The 23,333-nt window shown below is 44.7% G+C and overlaps 1 protein-coding gene across 1 annotated transcript in view; it reads left to right on the forward strand.

Moving 5' to 3' along the window:
* Nucleotides 1-23,333, forward strand: part of LOC146810884 (A disintegrin and metalloproteinase with thrombospondin motifs 2-like) — a 1,551,661-nt gene that overhangs the window by 802,666 nt on the left and 725,662 nt on the right. Inside the window, exon 7 of the mRNA XM_085617927.1 lies at nucleotides 8,128-8,233. Within this exon, the coding sequence (XP_085474053.1) occupies nucleotides 8,128-8,233 (106 nt within the window). The remainder of the gene's footprint in view (nucleotides 1-8,127; nucleotides 8,234-23,333) is intronic.

Below are 23,333 nucleotides of genomic sequence, written 5' to 3' on the forward strand. Positions count from 1 at the left end.
TAAGCCAGCTGTACAGCGACATCTCTTGAACCTACCTTTTGATGGCCAAAATCTATTTAGGCCGCTAGTGGAGGAAATGCTTAAGAAGCTAAAACAGAGATACAGATATGGCTAAAGCCATGAAGGCCCTCCAAACCTTCCAACATGGAGGTTCCTTTTGAGAAGACAGTAAAGAAGGAAGTAAGACCAGGAACATCCACCAACTGAGCTAATGCCCAAAATAGCAAGGTTCTTATCAGGCACACTGCTCAAGAGGTGCATACTTTAGTTCACACTATAAAAAAACAATAGAGGAAGAGATCATGGTTCCACCCCAAAAGCTACCACACCTACAAAACAGTGGCTATCTGAGCACCCCCTCTCAACATTTCACACCAGTAAAGGGGGAGGCTACAACAGTTTCACCAACAATGGACAAAAATCACCACAGATCAATGGGTTCTATCTATCATCAAGGACGGGTATTGTTTAGACCTCACAAACACACCACCCACAATACCACCAAGGATACAAAATATGTCACAAGACCAGCTTACACTCCTACAAGATGAATTTCAAGCTCTCCCTCAAAACGGGGCTAAAGAAATAGTCATAAAACAAAAACAGGGACATGGGGTGTACTTACTATACTTCCTCATTCACAAGAAGGCTGAAAAGTTAACTATATTCTAGACCTCAGATCACTCAACAGTTACATCTGTTCAGAACATTTCCATATAGTCACATTACAAAATGTGATATCATTATTACAGCAAGGAGATTTCATGACAGCATTAGACCTCAAAGACACCTATTTCCATAATCCCATACATCTGTGCACCATTGCTCTCTGTTTCCAAATCAATGGCCAGCACTACCAATTCAAGGTGTTACTGTTTGAAGTAACTACAGTTCCAAGGGTATTCACGAAATGCTTCGCAGTGGTAGAAGCTGATCTTAGAAGGGGAGCATACATGTTTTCCCCTATCTAGACGATTGGCTCATCAAAAGTCCATCCAAACAATGATTTCACAGGACACACTACAGGTAATCAACCTTCTACAAAAATTAGGATTTACGCTCAATGTTATAAAGTCTCACCTCCAACCTTTGCAGCTGCAACCTTTTCTAGGCACATCATTAAACTCAGTCACAGCCAAAGTGTACCCAGAGTACAAAGGTTCAAGCTAGCATTACCACTGTTTCAACCAAAGACTCGGGTCACTGTAAAAACAGTCATGATCTTTCTAGGAATGATGGTATTATATATAGCCATAGTACCAAATGATTGACTACATATGCATCCCCTTCAATGCACTCTTCAATCAAAATGGTCTTAAGTGGAGGGGCATCTACAAGATCTAGAGGTGGTAGGTCCAGCCACCAATCGCTCTCATCAGTGGTGGAACAGCAACAATCTGTTGCAGGGTCGGCCCTCCAAAGCCCTAATTCCACTGATCACTACAGAGGCATCCCTTCAGGATTGGGTAGCACATATGCAGAGCCTCACAGTACATGGTTTGTGATCCACACTTCAGAAACACCTCCACATCAATCATCTGGGCCTTCTAACAATTCAACTAGATTTTTGCAGTAATCTTCACAACAAGGTAGTCCTGATATGTACAGACAATATGTCTGCAATGCATTATGTTCCAAGACAAGGGAGGACACACTCATTGCAGCTCTCCCTCATAGCAGAGCAAATCTTGCACTGGGCAATATATCTCAAAATCCACCTCCTAGCACAATACCTACCAGTGATGGACAACACCTTCACAGATATGCTCAGCAGAACACATCAACAAATACACGAGTGGGAAATCAATATAACACTCCTACTTCAAATGGTGAAGAACCCCAGAGATAGACCTATTTGCCACACAGCTCAATTCAAAATGCCAACACTTCACCTCCATGTTCCCTCACACCCAATCCAAGGGCAATGTCCTATGGATGAACTGGTCAGGGATGTTTGCTTATGCTTTTCCCCTTCTTTCTTGCTCCATACGTGGTACAAAATCTAACACAAACATCCTACACACTAATCCTAATGGGAAACAGCGTTTACAACGCTGCTATTACCACGCAGGTAGGTAACAACGCAGTTGTTACAACGACCACGTTGTTACCACACGTGGCTTAACGTTGCAAGTCATTTTTGCGACTTGCTCTAGGTGGCGTGCAACACCAGGGAATGTGTTGGATTTTAAATCCAACACATTCCCTGCTGTTGTGCTAACTGGAGTAGGAATAGTAATTTATACTATTCCTAAGTCCAGCGCGCCACCTAGAGCAAGTCGTAGGAACGACTTGCGATATAAAGCCATGCGCTGTATCCAACTGCGTGGTAATAGCACACGTAGTAACGTGCTATATTCAATCCCAATAGCCCCAATATGGGCACATTAGGCATGGTTCACAAGCCTACTAGAACTATCAGTAGTGACACATCTTCTAACTCAAGATGAAGGGAGGGTAATGAATCCAAATCCCAAGCAGTTCAATCTAGCGTCTGACTCCTGAGATCCTAGAATTTGAACACCTTAATCTACCAACGGAATGTATGGATATTCTCGAACAAGCCTGTAGACCAATTACAAGAGCATGCTGTTAGACCTGACATCCTTGGCGTGGGTTTTTCCCCTATCTTTTGCCTCTGCTACCTGGATTTTTGATGCTGTGCTGGATTTCGTTTTTGCTGGTTTAGATGCTTTGGACACTCTGCCACTGCTAATCAGTGCCAGAGTGTAAGTGCTCCCTGTGGAAAATATCATATTGATTGGATATACCTGATTGGCATATCTGTATCACCATGAAGTCCCTAGTAAAGTGCACTGTGTGTGCCAGGGCTGGTGATGACAGATGCTACTAGTGGGTCTGCAGCGCTGATTGCGCCACCCACCTGTGTAGCCCTAAAATGGTGTCTCAGGCCTGCCACCGCAGGCCTGCCTGCAGTCCCCGGACTGCCATGTCCTCCTGGCCAGTGTCCACACTGACCGGGCCTAACCCTTCCCTTTTTATACACGTCAGTCATCCCTATGGAAGGCCCAAGGTACCCCCCTGGGCAGGGTGCGGTGTATGTAAAAGGTAGAGCATGTACTAGTGCAGGTATCATGCTCTGGTAGTGAACAGCGGCCATTTTGTGTGTTCACTGCTGCAAGGTAATCTTGCTCCATAGGCGAACATGGGGGAGGCTGGTGCCAATGGCTATCCGCCTATCTTCCCATAGGAACAAGATAAGACATGAGTGTTTGATATCCCTGAGCTCAGCATTTAATAACACATCTTTTAGGAGAGGTTGTTTTTAAATCCTGAGTTGGAGAATAGTACTTTTTAGAGAGTAGCTGTTCTCCTGTCTGTCCCTTCTGTGTGCCTGGGCATGCTTGTGGATTGACTGTCTGGCTTGAGAGTGACAGGGGCTGGGGATCCCCCAGGAGGTTGGCTGAGTCAGCCCTTTGCTGAATGGCGACATTTGCAAGTAGAGTGGAGGGAGGAGATAGCACCTGGGAGTGAATAGGGCTGTGCCTGCCTGTCACACTGCTGGCTCCACCTCCTGCTGGGCGGCTGACGACTCTGCCCCTCACTCCGAAAAGAAAGCAGAAGCCAGGAAAACAAAGTGCTCCAGCAACACCCAGAACTGGATCAGACCGGGCTCAGGACCCACTTGCACAAAGACTTCAAAGACTTTTAGGGGTATAAGTACAAGACCCCTGACAACAGATTTTTAGATTCTACAATCAAGAGGAACCTCTGCCAGAAGAAGGACCGCTGAAGAACTGAAGGAAGATTGCCTTGCTGTGTGCTCCAAGGGCTGACCTGTTCTGCTGTGCCACTGAAGGAGAGAAGAAGGGCTTGCTGTGTGCTGTGCCCCTGCCTACTTGAAACTACCAAGACTTTGCTGTGTCTGTAACTGAATCTCCAAGGGCCTGAGAAGAGCTGGCCTCCTGTTTGGCAACCCAGGGATATAAAGGTTGCCGAGACTTCAAGACTCTGCTGTGTCCCGTGAAGTGCGCTGTCTGCTCTCTGCTTTGCTTGAGAGAGCGGTGCTGATTAGTGCCTGAAACCGGCTGCTGCGCTGAGAAGATCGACGTGCTTATCGGCACCTGATACTACGGCGCTTTGAAATATCCTGCCCGTAATTCACCGCCACGGCCCGGGGGCCCGAGATCGTCCAGGAGCTGTGCCTCTCCGTTCCACAGACTACGAAGAACGAAGCGAGGAGGTCGCGACCTGATTGGTTGACGGCGGAGGCCTGGCCGGAGGAACTGCGCTACGATTGGCGGAAGCCTGGTGACGTCTGACGTCGTCCCTGGGGGCACGTCGAGGGAGCCGCGACCTGATTGGCCGCCGTCCGTGAGCTACAGGAACTCTGTCCCGAAGAAGGGCTCCGACACGCTGAGTCCTTGCGCCCCGACCCGCAGCCTGGTGAGTCCGTGCAGGGAGAGGGAGCATCGGCAACTGTTGTGACAGCCCGCTTAACCCCCGAACGTCCCGCATAGCTTGTGGGGCCCGGAGGCCAACGCCCGGGGTGCATTTGCCTGGAGGAGTTGCCGGAGAGGAGCGCTTCAATTATAAGCGCAGGGGCATAGCTAAAAGGTGTTCTCAGTGCTGAGAGTCCAAAGACATATTCTTTTTGACACCTAACGCTCACAAGAGACTAGAGACTATTTATTTTGCGTGCCTAGCGATCCAAGAAAGCTATAGAGAAACAGAAGATTAATGTGCAATGCTATGATCATTGATTTCTACTGCTGAAACTAGATAAAGTTATATTTTTAATATACTCACCTGTGTGGTCTACATTTCTGGTGTACCGGGGGGGATCATTGTGGTTGTTACTTGCAAATACGTTACACATTGCCTTGGGGATAAGCCTGTCTGCTCGAGCCAAGCTACCTAGAGGGTGAGCAGGGGTTATCTACCGTGTGTGTCCTTGTACCCTGACTAGAAGCAAGGGTCCCTATTTGGTCTAAGGTACTTACCTCTGCCAACTAGAGACCCCCAGATCTAACACATGCTATGCGGCAATATGGGAAAGATTTGTACATTCCTATCTAAATAAACAAATCCAACCTCTATCACCAACAGTGCAAGACCTTATTTGGTTATCTCTTCTATCCACAGCAATCAGAACTTGATTATACATCAATCAAGTTACAATAGGCAGCCTTGGCTGCTTATATGCAAAACAGACAACATATGTCACTTTTTAAAGTTCCAGTAATTAAAGCCTTTAGGGAAGGACTAAAAAGAGTTATTCCACCCTCCACCACACCAGACTGGAACCTTAACATTGTTCTCACTAGACTCATCGGTCCCCCTTTGAGACACTTAATTCCTGTAAACTTCAATTCCACACATGGAAAGTGGCTTTATTAGTGACTATCACTTTTCTAAGAAGAATACGTGAAATCCAGGCACTTACATTAGAAGAACCATGCTTTCACATATTTCCAGCAAAGTAAGTACTCTGTACTAACTAAAAATTCCTACCAAAGGTAGTGTCAACTTTTCACACAAACCAAACTATAAAGCTACCTGTTTTCGTCCCAAAACTAGATTAGAAGCAGAAAGAGCCCTACATACACTAGATGTTAAAAGGGCATTAATGTTCTACATAGAGAGAACCAAGTCTTTTAGAAAGTCTTTTAGAAAAAAAATCTCTTTGTTGCATTTGCAAAGCCAAAGCAAGGTTCTTCCATATTCAAGGCAGGGATAGCCTGATGGATAGTTAGATGTATCCAAGAACTCACTCCACACGCAAAAAAGGAGCCTCAATGGACTTTTTGGGAAACATCCCATTAGTGGCTAGCTATAAACAAGCTGCATGGAATAGCTCATGTACATTCACAAAATATTATGGTGGTGATGTCTTAGCTAATCAACAAGTTAGAGTGGGTCAAGCTTTATTAAGAACACTTTTTCAAACATCTATGTCAACCAATGACTAACCACTGCTTAAGCGAGCACTGCTTTAAATTTGATGCTAAGCATATGTATCTACGGCCAACACATGCTATGAATGGAATATTTTACTTACCCTGTAAGCTTCTATTCGTAGCGTGTAGTGCCGTAGATTCACATGCACCCACCCTTATTCCCAGTAGCTATTGTTTGATGTATGTTCTTATCTATCTAACATGTTATATGCTATACTAATATTCACTCGCATGTTTATCTTTTCTGTCTCTATCTTGCTCCTGTCCTAAAACTCACCCAATGGAGTCAATATACCTTGTGACTCAAAGACTTCTTCGAAGGAAAACAACTTTCAAACGTCCGAGCCCAATACTGGACGGTACTGCATGCTACAAAAAATGTTTACAGGGTAAGTAACATAATCCTTTTTAGTCATGTGACAAGTTACCTAGAGGGCTGTCATGACAGTGATCTAAATATCTTCAGCGAGTGGAATCTAACAGACACATCCTAGAGACACTCAAGCACCCTGATGTTTACTTGTGTTTTCTTTGTTTTATTTATAAGTCTCAGCAGACCTGTTGTTTCCAATGTAGAGATGGGTCTGGGTCAGCACCTCCTTTCCAATGATTGGAGGTGTGTGTTATCTGTTTCAATCTTGATTCAATGTCTTTTCTTCCTTATTTGTGTTTGCCACCAAGGAGCATTTCAGCCTCACATTGTTCTGATTGGTTGAACTGTGTCCTTCCACTGCTGGAACTACTTGTTTCCTGTATTTTCAGTACTCTGTGGGAGTGCATGTGTTTTCTTTCTCTCTCCCTGTGTGATCCTCTCCCCCCACAGTCCCCACCACACCATCCCTAAGCTTGTGCATTGCTTTCCCAGCCCTCCTGGCCTTTTTCTTTTTTATATTGCTCCTCTGTGTTTTCACTACCTTGCTTTTGCTGCTTGGCAGTGTTTACTTCCCACCACTCCCAATCCACTCTACTATACTATTTCTCCACCATTTCTCCTCCCGGTGTCTTTTTCAATATTATTATGGAGGGCCCAGCACCTGCAAATTGCTGCTAAGCTGCTCCTTTCTTGAAATGTGCTTTTGTGGAACTTTTAATGATTATGGGTTATGCTCAGGGCCACTGGCAAATACTCTGTGTCCGCAGTATTTTCCACATAATTATGGACTTATCACACTGGCACATAATCCATCTTCTGATGTATAATTTGCAGATTCTACAAAACAAATTTAGTTTCTTGCGCAAATAGATCAAAAGTTACTAAAACTGCTGTGGCACGTGCTGCTGCTCAGTGGAAGGCCCTTCGTAAAAGTTGTTTGGTCATCTTTCAAATGCCTATTGCTGTGTTTGGGTGTTAAACTGTTACTAATGAGTAGGAACATTTGCTCACGCCGTGCTATGGTGTAAAAAAGGCTAAATTATGCAGTAATAATGTCACAAAATGTACGGCTTTATGACTCTTCATTTGTCTATCTTTGCCGCATAATGCACTCAACCGTGCCCAGGGCCGGACTGGGAACCAAAACCGGCCCTGGCAAAGTGCTCGGACGGTCCCTCCGGGGCTTGGGGGGGCCGCCGAGCTCTTTGCCAGGGCTGGTTTTCGGCCGATTTTGTTGCAGGGCCGATTTTGCAGCCATGCTGCAAAAACGGCCCTATAACAAAAACAGCCCCCAACCGTGCGGCGCACCGGGGGGATTGCCCGGTGCCCGCTAAGGCCAGTCCGGCCCTGACCGTGCTGCATAATTTAGCCTTCCCCTAGCGCATAATTGCAGTGCCCGCAGGTATATTTTAGTATTTTGTTTCCCCGTGCAATCATCATCTGGTGTATTGAGTCAGGAATGTAACACATTCATTTAACCTGAACATTGTGTAAAATTGCTGATAGCTGATGCTTGACTGAGCAACATTCACAAGACTAAGTTAGCTATCACAGACTTTCCTGTACTATTTACGATGTCACTGTCGAGCTTGCATTGCACCTGTTAATACTTTAAATAACGTTATTGAAAAAATAAAAGGTCAAGCAAAATTCATATGTTGCCTCCCAGCTATATCCACCATCACTGTGCCATCTGCAGCTGTGGCCCTCCAAAGCAGCCGATGAGCTGTATGTTAAGTAGTACAAACATTACAGTCAATACATTTATAGCTCCTGCATTGGGATGAACTAGTAATTGCATCATTTGTCCTCATCTCCAATTTCTTTTTGCAGGGTATGCACCAGTCACTGGAATGTGTCATCCTGTAAGGAGTTGCACCTTAAACCATGAAGATGGGTTTTCCTCTGCATTCGTGGTTGCCCATGAAACTGGCCATGTGTAAGTAATGTCTAATGTTTTACCCATCTCTTCACTTCAGTAGGTTTGAGAGAAAGTGGTGATCTGTCTGGAATTGGCAGCACATGTCGGTTGGGCCAGCATAATGAAAATGATGAAAGATAATGTAAACATGTTTGTCTGTGGACAAACACATATCTAGCTTGACTTGCAGGCAACTATACCCAACCATAATATTTTGCTGCACTAAGTAGATGTGGTGAGTTCTTCCCCCTGATGATATTAAATATGCCAAGTGTCTGGTGTTTGTTTTGTATGAATCAGCGTTTAACCATGTTGTCCATTCTGCATAACTACATTTTCTTTAGGGTATAATACTCAACATTTATTAATGAGATGGGTTTGCAACTCGGGCTTTTCTTGTAGGCTCCACCCCAGCCTCGGGGACAATAACCGAGGCTAGCTTCCTGTTGCCTCGGAAACCATGGCCTTTATTGTTCTCATTATACATTTCCAAAAGTATTTTACTCAATTATGCCTTTAATCACTTATATCTTCACTTGTTCATCGTTTGGAATTTGTTTGTTTATCTTATTTTTTTAAATAAACATGGTTCCAAAGTGGTAGCAATCAAAACGACTGAGATGGGGTGTGTGGGTCTGCCACTATCCTCCTAACCTGCCCTCACCCCTCTTCTGATTCTTGCTGCCCTTCCTTGGTGCTGGTTAGTGCAGTCTTTCCGCCGGCTGCTGATTCCTTGAGCCACAGACGGCATGGGCAGTGTGGTTTTGGCATAGTGACCTTTCGATTGGTTTGATCAGGCATCCACTCTATTTTGGGAATCCTGCACTGCTTGCCCGACGCTAGGTCACCCCAATGTCTGCAGGCTCGTCTAGTAAAGGTAAGACTGTAGCACTACATTATGAGAGATGCAGGATAGCCTCCATTAGGTAGAGAAGCCTCTGAAAAGGACACAGCATAAAAGGTGTTGGGACACTCACACTGGCTACCTGGTGCTCTTCCTGACAGACATCCTTAGACTGTCTGATGGAATCCTTCGGTTCATGATAAGTGTGCCCATAGATCCCTAGCTTGTGGCTTTCCCTTCACCCCACCAAGTCTTATTATGCCAAAACGATTCAGTCACAGGCAATAAAAGTAGATGTTTCTGCACAGAAAAGAGAAGGGTGAATGTACATTTCGGTGCTGCACGACCAGCATGCACTCGGATTCTGTTGTTTTCAAGACAGGACTCGAATTCAACCAGGTAAACTAATATGTGCTGTATCCATTGAGGTTGAAGGCAGTTTACAAGGACATTTCCAGTTTCTAATAATGTATACCTTGTCATTGAATTCGTAGACTATCACTGCAAATGAAGACAGAACCCTGGGGATATAACTTCTGTTTGCAGCACAAAATGTGAGCTTGTTTATAGTCCTTGTGATTTATTCGGCCCAGTAGACCTGTTGGTTCTTATCAAGCAAACGTCCTGGGTCTCCTAGGCCTGCTTGTCTGTTGAGAAACTTGATTAGTGAGTATGCATTTTTCCCCTTCTGTGCTTGCAGCACTAAAAAGCAGGGAGTTGAATTATTTTGCCAAATGATGCCCTAGTCAATTTATTTGTTCCTTTTGGTAGCAAGGTGTGTAAAAGTGTTAGTATAACACAAAAGTTGTATTTGTTCTTCAATGTTTAGGAAATTGAGGGCTACCACTGTGCCTACCTCTTGCTGTTGGTTTCCAATGTTTGTGTCTGTAAGATTCTGCGGACGCGCGCAGTAATTGAAGGGTGAGATCCTGAAAGTAAAGTGGAGGCTTGCTGCTGTCTAATTGTGGCGCTCTGGCGATTTAAAAAAAAAAAAAAAACGAATCTCTGTCCTTTGTTTTTTAATATAACCTCATACTTCACTCAGCATTTTATTTGCACTTTGTGGTAATTCGCGCTCTCACCTCGGTCCACCACAGGGCTTCTACCCTGATTGTTGTGGAGGGTGTGGGCGTGTGCACGCTTTCCTTGATTGCTATCAGCTGCTCAGGCTTGGGGAAGGCAGGGCTTCTACCCTGATTGTTGTGGAGGGTGTGGGCGTGTGCACGCTTTCCTCGATTGCTATCAGCTGCTCAGGCTTGGGGAAGGCAGGGCTTCTACCCTGATTGTTGTGGAGGGTGTGGGCGTGTGCACGCTTTCCTCGATTGCTATCAGCTGCTCAGGCTTGGGGGAGGCAGCGCTCTGACGGTCACATGACCTAGAGCTCCTCTCTACTTAACCCCTTGAGTGCCCCGCCCTTTCCACGCCCTGTGCCGGGCGTTTCATTAGCGGGCGGGGCTCATGACGAGATAGTCTTGTCATGGGCACAGCGCAACCGCGGCCCATGACGAGACCATCTCGTCATGGGCACTCAAGAGGTTAAATCCAATGCCACTTCTCCCGTGCAGTAATTGAAGGGTGAGATCCTGAAAGTAAAGCGGAGTCTTGCTGCTGTCTAATTGTTGCGCTCTGGCGATTAAAAAATAAAAAACGAATCTCTGTCCTTTGTTTTTTAATATAACCTCATACTTCACTCAGCATTTTATTTGCACTTTGTGGTAATTCGCGCTCTCACCTCGGTCCACCACAGGGCTTCTACCCTGATTGTTGTGGAGGGTGTGGGCGTGTGCACTCTTTCCTTGATTGCTATCAGCTGCTCAGGCTTGGGGGAGGCGGCGCTCTGATGGTCACATGACCTAGAGCTCCTCTCTACTTAAATCCAATGCCACTTCTCCCGCACAGCGGGCGCGCCCTTGGCGTGCCGAAGGCAAGCCCGTCTGCGCCCGTCCGCGCCCAAACAGGGCCAGGGGCCACGACCCCTGGTCAAAAGTGCATAAATAGGCTGAATCTCTCTTCTAAACAACTCCTAGCTCTCCGCCCCCCAGTTAACCCAAAATGCACTCGGTTCACTGCTGACAGCCTAGCTGTGAAGGTCTGTCCCTGCTGCACTTTGCCCCTGTCACTTCACAGTCCCTCCGCCTCACCTCTCCTGGTACTGAATCCTACCCTCAGTCCGACCCGTCAATGATTTTACGTTCCTCATTCTAAATTGCCGATCACTCCCCAAGCATAAAATGGACATCCTTGACCTTCTTCTAGACGAACAACCTGACGCTTTGTTCCTCACAGAGACCTGGCTCCATGAGAGTGCCGTCCCTGATGTGGCAGCAGCACCACCTCCCAATTATGCCATCGTCAGGAAGGACAGAGTGACAAAAAGTGGGGGGGGGGGGATAGCCATCATCTTTAAAAATCTTTTTCAATGCAAATTTGATCCGTTAGACTTTCCCAACTGCGAAGTCGCACTATTTAAAATATCCCTCAACCCCAATTTCACACTTTCCGGTGTTTTAGTTTCCCGCCCGCCAGGACCCCCCACCAACTGGGCCTCATCCTTTCCCAACCTCATAACCCCTTTCCTTTTAAATTCCAAGAATTTCTCAGTCCTAGGCGACCTAAACCTACATCTTGTTGATCCCCTCAATTCTACCTGCAGCAACTTCATTTCTGACCTCCCAGCTATGAATATTAACCTACTAAATACAGGCCCCACTCATAGTGCCGGCAACCTGCTTGACCCCATCTTCGAGCCTTCCTCACATCCACTGTGCCCCGACAACACCCATATGCTGGTCAGATCACTTTATATCCAAATTCTGCCTAACGCCCCTTTCCTCCCCTACCCCTTTTTTCCCTTCCCTCAAGGTCCCCAAAAGAGACTGGAAACAACTGAATATAGGTGTCCTCAACATGCTCTTATGCGCCAACCCACACACATCCGATTCTACGATTGACGTACGTTCAGGAAACATATCCGATTGGCTTTTAGATGCTCTTGCCTCTAGCCTCCCCATCAAAAAAAAAAAAAAAATAACGACCGACCTCTAGCCCCTTGGTTTAATGAAGCTCTAAAGGCTGAGAAATCTAAATGTAAAGCCTTGGAACAGAGATGGAGGAGAGACTGCACACCTGATTCCAAAGTAGTCTACAAAAAAGCATTAAAATTATACCACAACAACTGTAACTCCGCTAGGGCTAGCTTTGTCTCCAAAACCATCTTGGATGCCACTAACTGTTCAAGAACACTTTTTGGCCTCGTTAAAGAACTTGCCGGCTCTGAGACCCTAGCAAAACCTCTGCCTTTAACTAAACGTCAATGCGACGATCATGCCCAATTTTTCACGCAAAAAATAGAGAAAATTTATTTTGAAATTGCTAACTCACATATAAGCAAAACCCCACAGTCTCAATCCATCATCTTACCCCAGACCTTACCCTTACCACACCTCACTGTCCCTCCCCAAACGGTTCCACAGCTAGTCTCTTGGCCCCCTCTTGACCTCGACTCCTTGATAACCATCCTTGGAAAGGTCAAATCCGGTTCCTCGAAGGATCCCCTGCCGATCTCCACACTAAAACAGCTGGACCTCTCTCATCTGTCCGTCATCCTGAATGCTCTAAATTCTTCCCTGCTCGAATCCACAGTCCCTGGGCATTGGAAACACGCCATGGTAACTCCTCTCCTGAAAAAGCCCTCTGCCGACCCTAGTGTCCTCTCTAATTATAGGCCCATCTCACTCCTGCCTGCCTTCTCCAAAATTCTTGAGAGACACCTTCACTCCCATCTCTCTCAGTTTGTCGAAACTCACAAAATACTCCACCCCTCTCAATCCGGCTTTCGAACCGGATTCTCCACGGAAACCACACTGTTGGGGGTCACAGAGAAGTTGCGCCATCATCTTGACACTGGGGACACAGTCGCACTGATACTGTTAGACCTTAGTGCGGCATTCGACACTATCTCCCATTCAGTCCTAATCAACACACTGAAGTCTTTGGGCATCTGTGGCTCAGCCTTGGACTGGATTACTTCTTTTTTAACCGACCGCACTTTCCAGATCTTCTCTGTCACAGACACTTCCAACATTTACCCATCACCCTATGGTGTGCCCCAGGGCTCCATCCTTAGTTCTCTTCTTTTCAATGTATATGTCAGGCCTCTAGCAGACATAGCAGAACAAGCAGGCCTAACTCTTTTTACGTATGCAGACGATTCCCAGATCATCTTTTCCCTCTCCAGTACTGACCCCGGCTCGACATCCCTTCCTTAGACAGGCCTAGGGAAAATTGCTACATGGATGAACCGCAATCACCTGAAATTAAATGGTGATAAGACGAAAGTCCTCATCCTCGGCAAAAATAAAGATCTGTGGGGCCCACTACATTGGCCTGCTGAGATGGGCGCCCTCCCCAAACCCTCCAGTCATGTCCGTAATTTGGGGATCACTATCGATGACTCTCTAACCATGCACCATCAGGCAGTAAAGGTCACAGCTATCTGCTTTACCATCTTGAAATGGCACAGGAAGATCATCTGGATGCTCCCAGATGACACCCAGAAAACAGTGGTCCATGCCCTCATCACCTCTCGGCTGGACTATGGAAACATCCTTTACCTTGGCTCAAACAAAGCAGTGACCTGTAGACTGCAGTTAGTACAGAACACTGCAGCAAGATTACTTTGCAAGGTTCTCAAAGCCTCCCCAATATCTGTCTACCTCCGTAACCTACACTGGCTCAGGGTGGAGACCCGCATTAAGTTTAAAACCCTGAGCTATATGTTCAAGATCAAAATGGGAACGGCACTACAGTATCTTAACTCTCTTGTCCGTCCCTATGCCCCCACTCGCCATCTACAATCTACCACTCTCGGATATTTCACAGTACCTAGGTTGGGGGGGAAGATCTTTCACTTACCTAGGTCCATCACTGTGGAACACCCTTCCTCTAGCCATACGCAAAGAGACTGTTTACACACGCTTCCGCAGATCACTCAAGACCTGGTTATTTAACCAGTAACTCCTTCTATTACTACCTTCTATTAGCTACACCTAGTCCGCTTGGCGCCGGGAAACCGTTTTTGAGTAGCTGTTGCACCCTATAAATTAAAATAATAAATAAATAAATAAAATATGACATTTGGTATCAAGGCAAGTAATGGTTCCTTTGCCTAAATTCGGATTGAATCCAGACCACGTTACTTGCAAATATGGCACGCCAGGGTCTATACCCTCCCCATACCGAGTATTGACTCCAACTCTTTTGATGAAACTGGTGCCTCTTGGAGGTGGGTACTGAGTGTGATAAGGGTCTGTCCTAGAGTGGCAAAAGGCACATATTATACCTTTGGACCCAGGGCTGACCGTCTCTGGCATCTCTACTATAACTTCAATTAGCCTGGAGCAAGCTGTGAATAACCTGAATTAAGAGAGTTTGTTACTCTCCCATGAACTCACCTAAGATATTGTCCTTTTTTGGGTAGAAATTAAAAATCCTCCAAATTTCCAAAGGAGTAGTTCAATCAAGTGAAGAATCGATCAAAAGAATTTTACATATCTTTTTATTGTGTGTGTCGGAGATTAAGTGTTATTACCCCCTCCCCCTCTTTTAGTCTGAAATGCATGCCATGGATGAGTGTTCTGTGGCCTTCCACGTCCCAGCAGAGTCAGTTGGAGCATCTCACTTGAGAGACTGAGCTGATAGCACGTGGATTTCTTGCTGGGTACAGCGGGTATGACTTACCTGTAACTTGTAAATGAGAGAAAAGAGAGAAAGCTACAATGTAAAATTGGAGCTGGTGCAAGAGTCTGGGTAAAAGGATATCACACTTCATCAGTGCTGTGTTCCCAGGCAGCCCCTTAAAAAGCAGCCCATAGTTAGTTATAGTTTGTTGATTTATATAGCGCTGTTTATCACCGTGAGGGTATCCAGGCGCTATCCATGAGCATGGGAAGATTAAGTGAATTGCCCAGAATCAAAGGATGGTGCGCTGACACTGAGACTGGAACCCCGATCCCAAGTTCCCAAGTCGCCAGCTCTGGCCGTCACCACATAAGTAACAGAGGCTGCGTCTGACCTTTATAGTGCAGCGCTGTCACTACAGTGGGTGGGCTGTTATGCCCTGAAGCAGAGGAGGTGTTCATTCAAGCTGTCAGCGATCAACCAGTTGGCTGTTGTAGAGAGTGCCTAGTTTACGCTGTCAGTAAGAGGAGGCATCCAGCCAGTCTCTCAGCATTCACACTGTCAGCTCAGTCAGAGAGTGTGTCCATCAAAAAAGTGACCAGCAGACCAGCATCTGGACTGTCCAGTAGAAGTGTCTGGGCTGTGTAAAATGTCCAAATTGTAGACAAAGCATTTAATGGTGATGGTGGTAACATGCTGACGCTTCAGCACGGGCAAGGTTGGCTTGATAATTTACTTCTGTACCTTGGATCCACTGACCTCTCTTTACTATAGTTAATTAAATCCCTACCACCTAGGGACTTCAGAGCCAAAAGATATATTGAAAATGTTGACTTCTCAGACATTAGTCCAACTGATTGACCCTGTTGAAAAAGTCAAGTTTCCACTGCTTGGGGACGCTTACCTTCTATGCAACTATGCTCTAAATGAAGGTTCGAGGATATGCAGACACTGGGGTCATAACATCAAGGTTTCCAAGTAAACAAATGATGAATTACCACTTAAAGTTATTCAAGTCTATAAAAAGACCTCTTTTTGTACAAAAGTGACAATTCACCACTTTTGCATGTATATTTTTCTATGTGCTTTATAATTGCTGTATACCGCACAGCACACGTACCAGAGCACTGCACGCCATTCACTGTCCATATTGTGTTTACAATCTGTACAGAGATAAAATTCAGACAATCACAACCCTGCTGTGCTCTTTCATCTTTATTTGATCACTTCCTTAGAACTGATTCATTGGTACAGTTGCTCTTAAGTTTACGATGTTGATTATTTCAATGTCCACACACCTTTTTGATGTTTCTTTGGAATATAACTGTCTCCAGATGAGCCACCGGTTTTGATGAAGCCAGTGAGAGTCAAGATGTGCAGATGAGGGGCCTCTGTCGAGTGAAGCTGAGGAATGTTTCTCATGATCATGTTCTCCTTCCACAGTTCCAGTGGGGTCTGTGAAAGCTTCTCCGCTCTGTAGTTTGCACCAAGTGAAGCACCACAGACCTTCGTCCCATGTGTCCAGAACACCACAGGACCTACATGCTCAGGGAGAAGACTGGATTCTGTGAAGCTGGCCGTGGCTGTAGTTCCAGGAGTCTGCAAGGAGCATTGAAGGGCATTCGTTATGTGTAACGGAGGGCACTGTCAGCGTGTGCTCTGAAGTGGCTTGTGCAGCCCTTGCAAAAGTGAAGTGAAGCACTAAATCTGCAAAGTTGTTGTGCTTCACATTACTATTTACCTTGAACTGTTGGTGAGTGGCTGGCCTACTTCTTTGATTACAGTGGCTGTACCCATGCACAACACCATTTGTAAAATGCTATGCCTCTCTTCAGGGGCAGTGGCATAGCCAGAGCTTTTGCTGCCCAGGGCGGTCCCTCAGTTGGCACTGTGCAGGTAAGAACAAGGTAGGGGGAGGCTTGACAGACGACTAGCAGTTGAGAGGGGTGGGGTCAGATTACGAGGAGGGAGAGAAAACTTACCTTCTGCTCGCCCCTGCCTCCAAAATAGTGCCCCCACTCCCTGGCTACGCCACTGTTCAGGGGTACCCAGGGAACTGGTGTGGTACTCCCTTTGATACATGTATCCCTTTATGGGTCAATAGACTTCATGGCCGGTTGCCTACTTTTCAACTCCGGCATGACCCTTAGTGCAACCTTCAGCATGTCTCATGTGGCTTGGTTGCATTTACACTCTGTACCCTCCATTGATCCCTTGAGTGATTAGTTTATTACACGTTTTGCTCTTGTTGTCTTCAGTGTGGAGTTCATGAATGCGAACTGCCCCTTTAGATCAGTCTGGTCGCCTGGCCCTGGTAGAGTGTGCAGCATGAGGGTTCTTCATAGACATGGTAGAGTGTGCAGCATGAGGGTTCTTCATAGACATGGTAGAGTGTGCAGCATGAGGGTTCCTCATAGACACGTAGAGTGTGCAGCATGTGGGTTCCTCATAGACATGGTAGAGTGTGCAGCATGTGGGTTCCTCATAGACATGGTAAAGTGTGCAGAATGAGGGTTCCTCATAGACACGGTAGAGTGTGAAGCATGAGGGTTCCTCATAAACATTCGATATGAAGTGTGCTTTGTCCATTCTCCATTTTTGCAGCAGCGGTTTGCACGGCCATTAAAGTGATTTTATGGCCAGGACTATCTGAGAAGTGTATTCTGGACACACTGTCACTGTTTATGGATTAAAGAGTACAGAATACATCTGTAGATTTACAATTTGGAAAACTATAGGATCTTCGAACACTAACAGCCTTTTACTTATGTGCTAAACATAGTTAGCGATTCAGAAATGTTTTTCTGAGTCGCTAAATATGTCCATTCGCAAAACATTGATATTTTACCTGCCCCAGGTTGTGGGGGTAACCCATTTGCAAAAGGGAAGGGGTCCCCATGGAACCTCTTTCCCTTTTTGAATGTACAAAAACAATGTTTGTTAAATAGAAGGCAGCTGTCCACACCTACACCTCCTCTTAAACAAACAAAAAAGAAAAGAATTGTGATTGGCAAAATCTGTGTTTTGCTCAACTCCACTGTCTTGTTGGCTGTGTGGTGGCATGCCTGCTACCTGTACTATAAAAAGCCAATAAAATTATTTATAACAAAAACTGACACCGTCTCAGGAGAACAGGTACAAAACTGTGTCCGTCCACTATGAAATTAGCCATGCCCAACCATCTCCCTCCCCTTAGCCTGGTGAGGTGGCAGTAATCACGAACTGTGCCCTGAGGGCAGCAGTGGGCATGACAGACACGGGAAGGTCAAATGACTATTCCAACTCCAGTCCTAGAATATTTGGGGAAATTCGCTTATTTAGTATCCCAAATCCAGTCCTGGAATATTTTGTGGCAGGTTATACATTCCCCATGTATTTTTAGGAATAGTTGAAAAGTAGTAATTTTGAATGGCAGAAAGTGCTGCCCTGAGGGTGCAGCTCAGGGCAAAAACCTAGGAATAGTGTGCACTTTGGTGCACTCTCTGACCTGCAGAGGCTTATGCTCTAGTGCATGAGAATAAAACAGACTAACAAAAGATTGATGATTCTTATTGGATGTACAGATTGTCAGGTTTGCAGAGTTAAAACACTAGTATATTTCAGAAAGGTCAGGAGAGACAGAAAGTCATAGGTCTCCAAACAGTACAAGGTTTTTGTCTAGAGCCTACTGGAGAAGGCCCTGTGCTCTGCTGAAGTTTATTCAGCAGCAGCTGTCCATACAGGTGGAGGGGTCATGCCCCCACCATTTTCCCCAAACAAAACTGGCTGTCAGGCTGAACAAAGGTCAACCGACACACACCCTTCTTGCTCAGATCAGGGCAACCAGGAGATAGACTTGCACTAAATGTGCAGGCTCCTGGCTGCCTGAGCTGAATTTTGCCAGGCTGAGGATTTCACAATCCTGTGGGCATAGCCTCCTAGGTCTGGCAATCATGCCTCAAGGCCCTTCACCTCATGTCAAGGGAGAACGTCACTAATTGCCTCAGACCTGCGTGCTTTGGTTTTAAGCCCTGAAGTGCTCAGATCGAGTGTCAATCATTGATACATCATCAAAGAGTGGGTGTGGTCACCATTCTAACTGGGCCCCTCCCACTCTGTGACAAGGTAGGAACTGCTGCCTTCCTCCATTGACTGCTTACAATCAGAAAATGAGGGAAGGCATCAATACCAACCCTCCTGTGACCTCTGAGAATTCCCTCCCAGACTGCTGCAGTGAAAGTAAGTTTTATGATTTTTGATATTTGATGCATGCGTGCATGTATGCATGTATGTATGAATGTATGTATGTATATGTGTTTGAAATGTGTATGCGAGCATGTAAGAAAGCATGAGTGCGAGTGAGTGTGTATGTGTGCGTGTGGCCCGCCTCCCTGCTAAAATTACCGGCTGCCACTGGGATAGTTAATATAAAATAACATCTAAATGTTTTCATCCAGATTTCAGTAAGCACTTTTCCAATCCTAAATACTGAAATAGTGTCATGTGCTAAAGAGAAGCAAAATTAAAGAGGGGGAAATCACCTGGCACTAAGCTGAAGTAAATGGTAGAGGTTATGATACCAAAAAGCCTGTGTGTGGAAGAGAGACTCTATTGTTGTAGTGAGAAACATGAAGACAGAACCTAATGAGATGCACAAAGAGGGAACAAGAGAAAGAAATAGAATAGGTTAAGAAAGAGAAAGAGAGGGACAACATGCGTACATTGGCTAAAGAGATATTTAGCCGTCCTCACTGCATGAGGAGAGGGAAACAACAAGAAACAGAATGAAAATACAATACTGTGTTAGAACAACAGACAACATCTGTCTCTCATAAAATGAACTAAAATGCCAACTAAAACACAAATGCCCGGCCTCTACAATGGAAACGACCCATCATCACTTCTCCACTGGCTGGCTTTCAAACCTATTTCCAATGTTATTGCACAGAGTTCAGCCCAGCAAGCAAGATTCATGGGTTTCATCATCATTCGTGGCTATTTATCTCCATAACAACACATGAACAACATTTCAAAAATACAAATGGACTCATCCAAATCACTGGGAATAACACTGGACTGCAATTTGAACATGCGGAACCACATCAACTCGATGGCCAAATCAGCCAGATTCCACCTGAGCTACCTATGGAAACTGAAACCCTTCCTTGATGCTCCCGACCTAAAAATGGCAGTCCAAGCACTAGTCATCTCCAGGCTGGAATATGGCTGTTCTACCCTCTCGGGCTTACCCAAGATCTCCCTGGCTCCCTTAAAAGCGTGCCTCAATGCAGCCGCCAGACTTCTTACCGGCACAAGGAAATTCAACCACATTTCTCCGCACCTGAAAGCGCTGAATTGGCTTCCTCTCGAGGCCAGAATACAGCTTAAGCTGGCATGCATCACACATAAGGCGTTACACTCAAACTCCCCTGCATATCTTGCACAGAAACTCATATTATCCAGAGGAATCAGAAACTCTCGGTCCGCCAGAGACCTCCTACTCCAGTCGGCACACTTTCGGAAAAAAAAGACTTGCTATCGCTGGGGCCGCACCACGAATATGGAACTCTCTCCCACCCACCATCAGAAGAATCCCCTCTCTTGCACACTTCAAAAAGGAGGCCAAATCCTTCCTTATGGGCAAATTCCTCGCTTAAACTTGACCTCAACCGCCACAGAGACCCTGATCAAATCAAAGCCTTTGCCTCCCTCTGATGACCTTCCCACCTCTCCATGTAACCTGGGACCTTGTCTTGAGTAACTGTAATGTAAACTGTACATTGTTAACGCTCCATCCCTATGTCCCCGGCACCCTGCCCCCTCTCTATTGATGGTATACCTTATTATTTCACGCCCTTTGTACAACTCTATGACTCTGTAAAGCGCTCTGATATGGGTCAAGTTTGCGCTCTATAAAACACAAAAATAAAATAAAATAAAAATAAAAAAACTATGAAGCCATGCATACAACAGATGGATTCAGACAAGTAGGGAAAATGAAGGTTCTCTCATTAACGGGGCAACATTATACTTCAAGGACTTTCAAAAATCCCACTGGCACCCATAAATGCCATACTACGGATGGCAGGGTGTCTTGTCAGAGGAGCAAAAAAAAAGTCTGTCCATGTGATTCTTCTACTAGCTCAAAGTCCAACATTAGAAGCAAGACTTGCCCTCAACTCCTGCTGCATTACTATCCATGTGATCAACCTGTTTCAGCCATCATAGCGCAAAGAAACATTGTACTTTAAGGCTGTAAACCAATAAGGAAAACAATCTCACCTTTTTCCATATCCCAAAGGCAAAAAGCTACATTCTATAATGTATCATCCCTGTCCAACTTCCTGGAATCATCTAATTGAAAACATCCTTTTGCTTCCTAATATGATGACCTTGTGAAAAGTTCTTAAAGCTGATTTCTTCAAAATCTATCTTCCAATCTACTAAACTCTAGCAAACCATCTATACCCTCAATCTTCACTGTTGCCCACTCAACAACTCAGCTGTCAGAAACCTTATGTGAGCAACATAAAAAGAGCTTTCATAAGTATTACTGAGGGATAGAGAATTTGGCTCCAGACAAATATTGATTTTCTCACTACTGGATTTGATTGGGAAGCAATTGTGTACTTATACTGAAAATGAATGTTTTGAATGAGATTATGCTCAATATGGAAGACCTGATGTTGTTATGGTGAAAATGCAAATAAGGAAACTGTAGGTTTCTCTGATAATTGAGAAAAGATATTTCAGATGAGGTGTGTCTGATCTGTTTAATATGAAATGTTATGACAAAGACAGTAAGCTTCAGTTATTTATTGTGAGAAGCATAGGATAAAGCCAATATTCCTTTATATGAGGAGTACTCACACATTGTGTTAAAGCGAGTAGAGAAGTACTTTCTAACACTGATGCCGCAGAATATGGTAGTAGGTAGGGGTGCTGGTTATCCTCCTCTGAAAATCCTTATATTTTTTTGTTACCTGGGTTGTAAGACCTGATTGAAAAAGCATCTGTCTGTGACATCATTTTATATGATCACAAGTAAAAGAGCTGAAATAAGCAGTACAGAGAGGGGCTATGGTTCCCCCCACATTTTAGTCTTCTTCTGTTCAACGATGTGATTGAAAAATAGTTGGTTTAATCTGTTTAAGAGTTAGTTTTACTGCTCACAACAGATTGTTGTTAACAAAGACTCCAGGTCGAATACAGCAAGAAGAGGCTTTGCCTGGTACATTGAATATTAAAGGAAGAGGTTTTATATTGAAATGCTTTCAAAAAGCATGTGAAGTGTATTTTCACTGTAAACAATCTGAAAATGGATTAGGAAGGTGTTTTACAGTGTCTACTCCTCACCAAACACCATAACATATACTTTACATTTTGAACCATTTTCCAAACGTGATAGGGAGGAGTTTAATTTTGTTAACCCTGACAGATGCAGCTGGAAGAAGTTTTCCATTATACACTCTATGAGAAATGCCAGAGGAAGGGCTTTTTTAATGTGAACTCTATGATAAACACCTTTGGAAATCGTGCCAAATGCACTATAATGGGATTTAGCACATATATATCTTTTTAGGTCCTCCACATTACATGCTTTTTGTTTTCAGAAGGGAAGTCATTGTTCATGCTAATGTGTAATTTGAGTCTCTCTAGGTAACACATGTTACTTTTATAGTCAAGAGGCTTACTTGATTGGTTTTTGTGGTGACAAAGGCAGTAGGTCTCTAATTTTACATTGTATAGTACTTGGCAAGTCTTGTAGGTGTGAACTGCGAGGATTGAAAAATGCTTTAAATGTGGCAATAGGCCCAGATGTGTCACTCCTTGTTTTCAGAGTTACCATCTGTTGGTGCACATATTGTAGCCCTGTACCACATAGATAACATGAGAGGACAAGATGCAACTGTTAGTTGCCTCTATGATACATCTTTGGGGAAAGTGATGTGCATCCTGCGATTCTGTGATACTGCTTCAGGAAAGGTTTCAATTCACAGTTCTGCTTGGAATCTTGATTCGAGTGCTAAAAGGAGTACTTGGTCCACAGTTTGAGGCACCAAGTTACAGAAGCTCCAGGACACCAAATGAGAAAGACCTCCATTACCACAATTGAGGCCCAGTAACTACTGACTGCCCTGGGACATACCAAACTGGATGTCTCAAATAGTATAGAAAAGGGTTACTCTCATAAATAACAACACAACAAGAAGGGCTCTTACATTGTGAACTCCTTGCCCAACACCAAAGGAAGGAGTCTTTTAGATAGTGCTCTTTGAGACAAATACAGTAAAAAGGGTTTTTACATTGTGAGCTTCCCAAGAAATGCAAAAAGAAGGGGTTTAACTTTGACATATAACACATTGTTATCTCTTTGGCCAACACAGCAGGAAGGCCTTATACATTGTGAACTCTGATAAATACCAAAGGAAGTAGTTTTACATTTTTAACTTCCTGGCGATACAATAGGAAAGAGATATACAATGTAAGCTAGCTGACAAATACAACATTATATATATGCATATGACTCTTTTCTTGCTCTAGTACCAGAAATACTTGATATATCCATAGGGAGAGTTTAGATTCAAGTCAATGCATTGTTTGCATCTTTGAATC

The sequence above is a fragment of the Triturus cristatus genome, chromosome 7 (assembly GCF_964204655.1).
Source record: "Triturus cristatus chromosome 7, aTriCri1.1, whole genome shotgun sequence".
Lineage (NCBI taxonomy): Eukaryota > Metazoa > Chordata > Amphibia > Caudata > Salamandridae > Triturus > Triturus cristatus.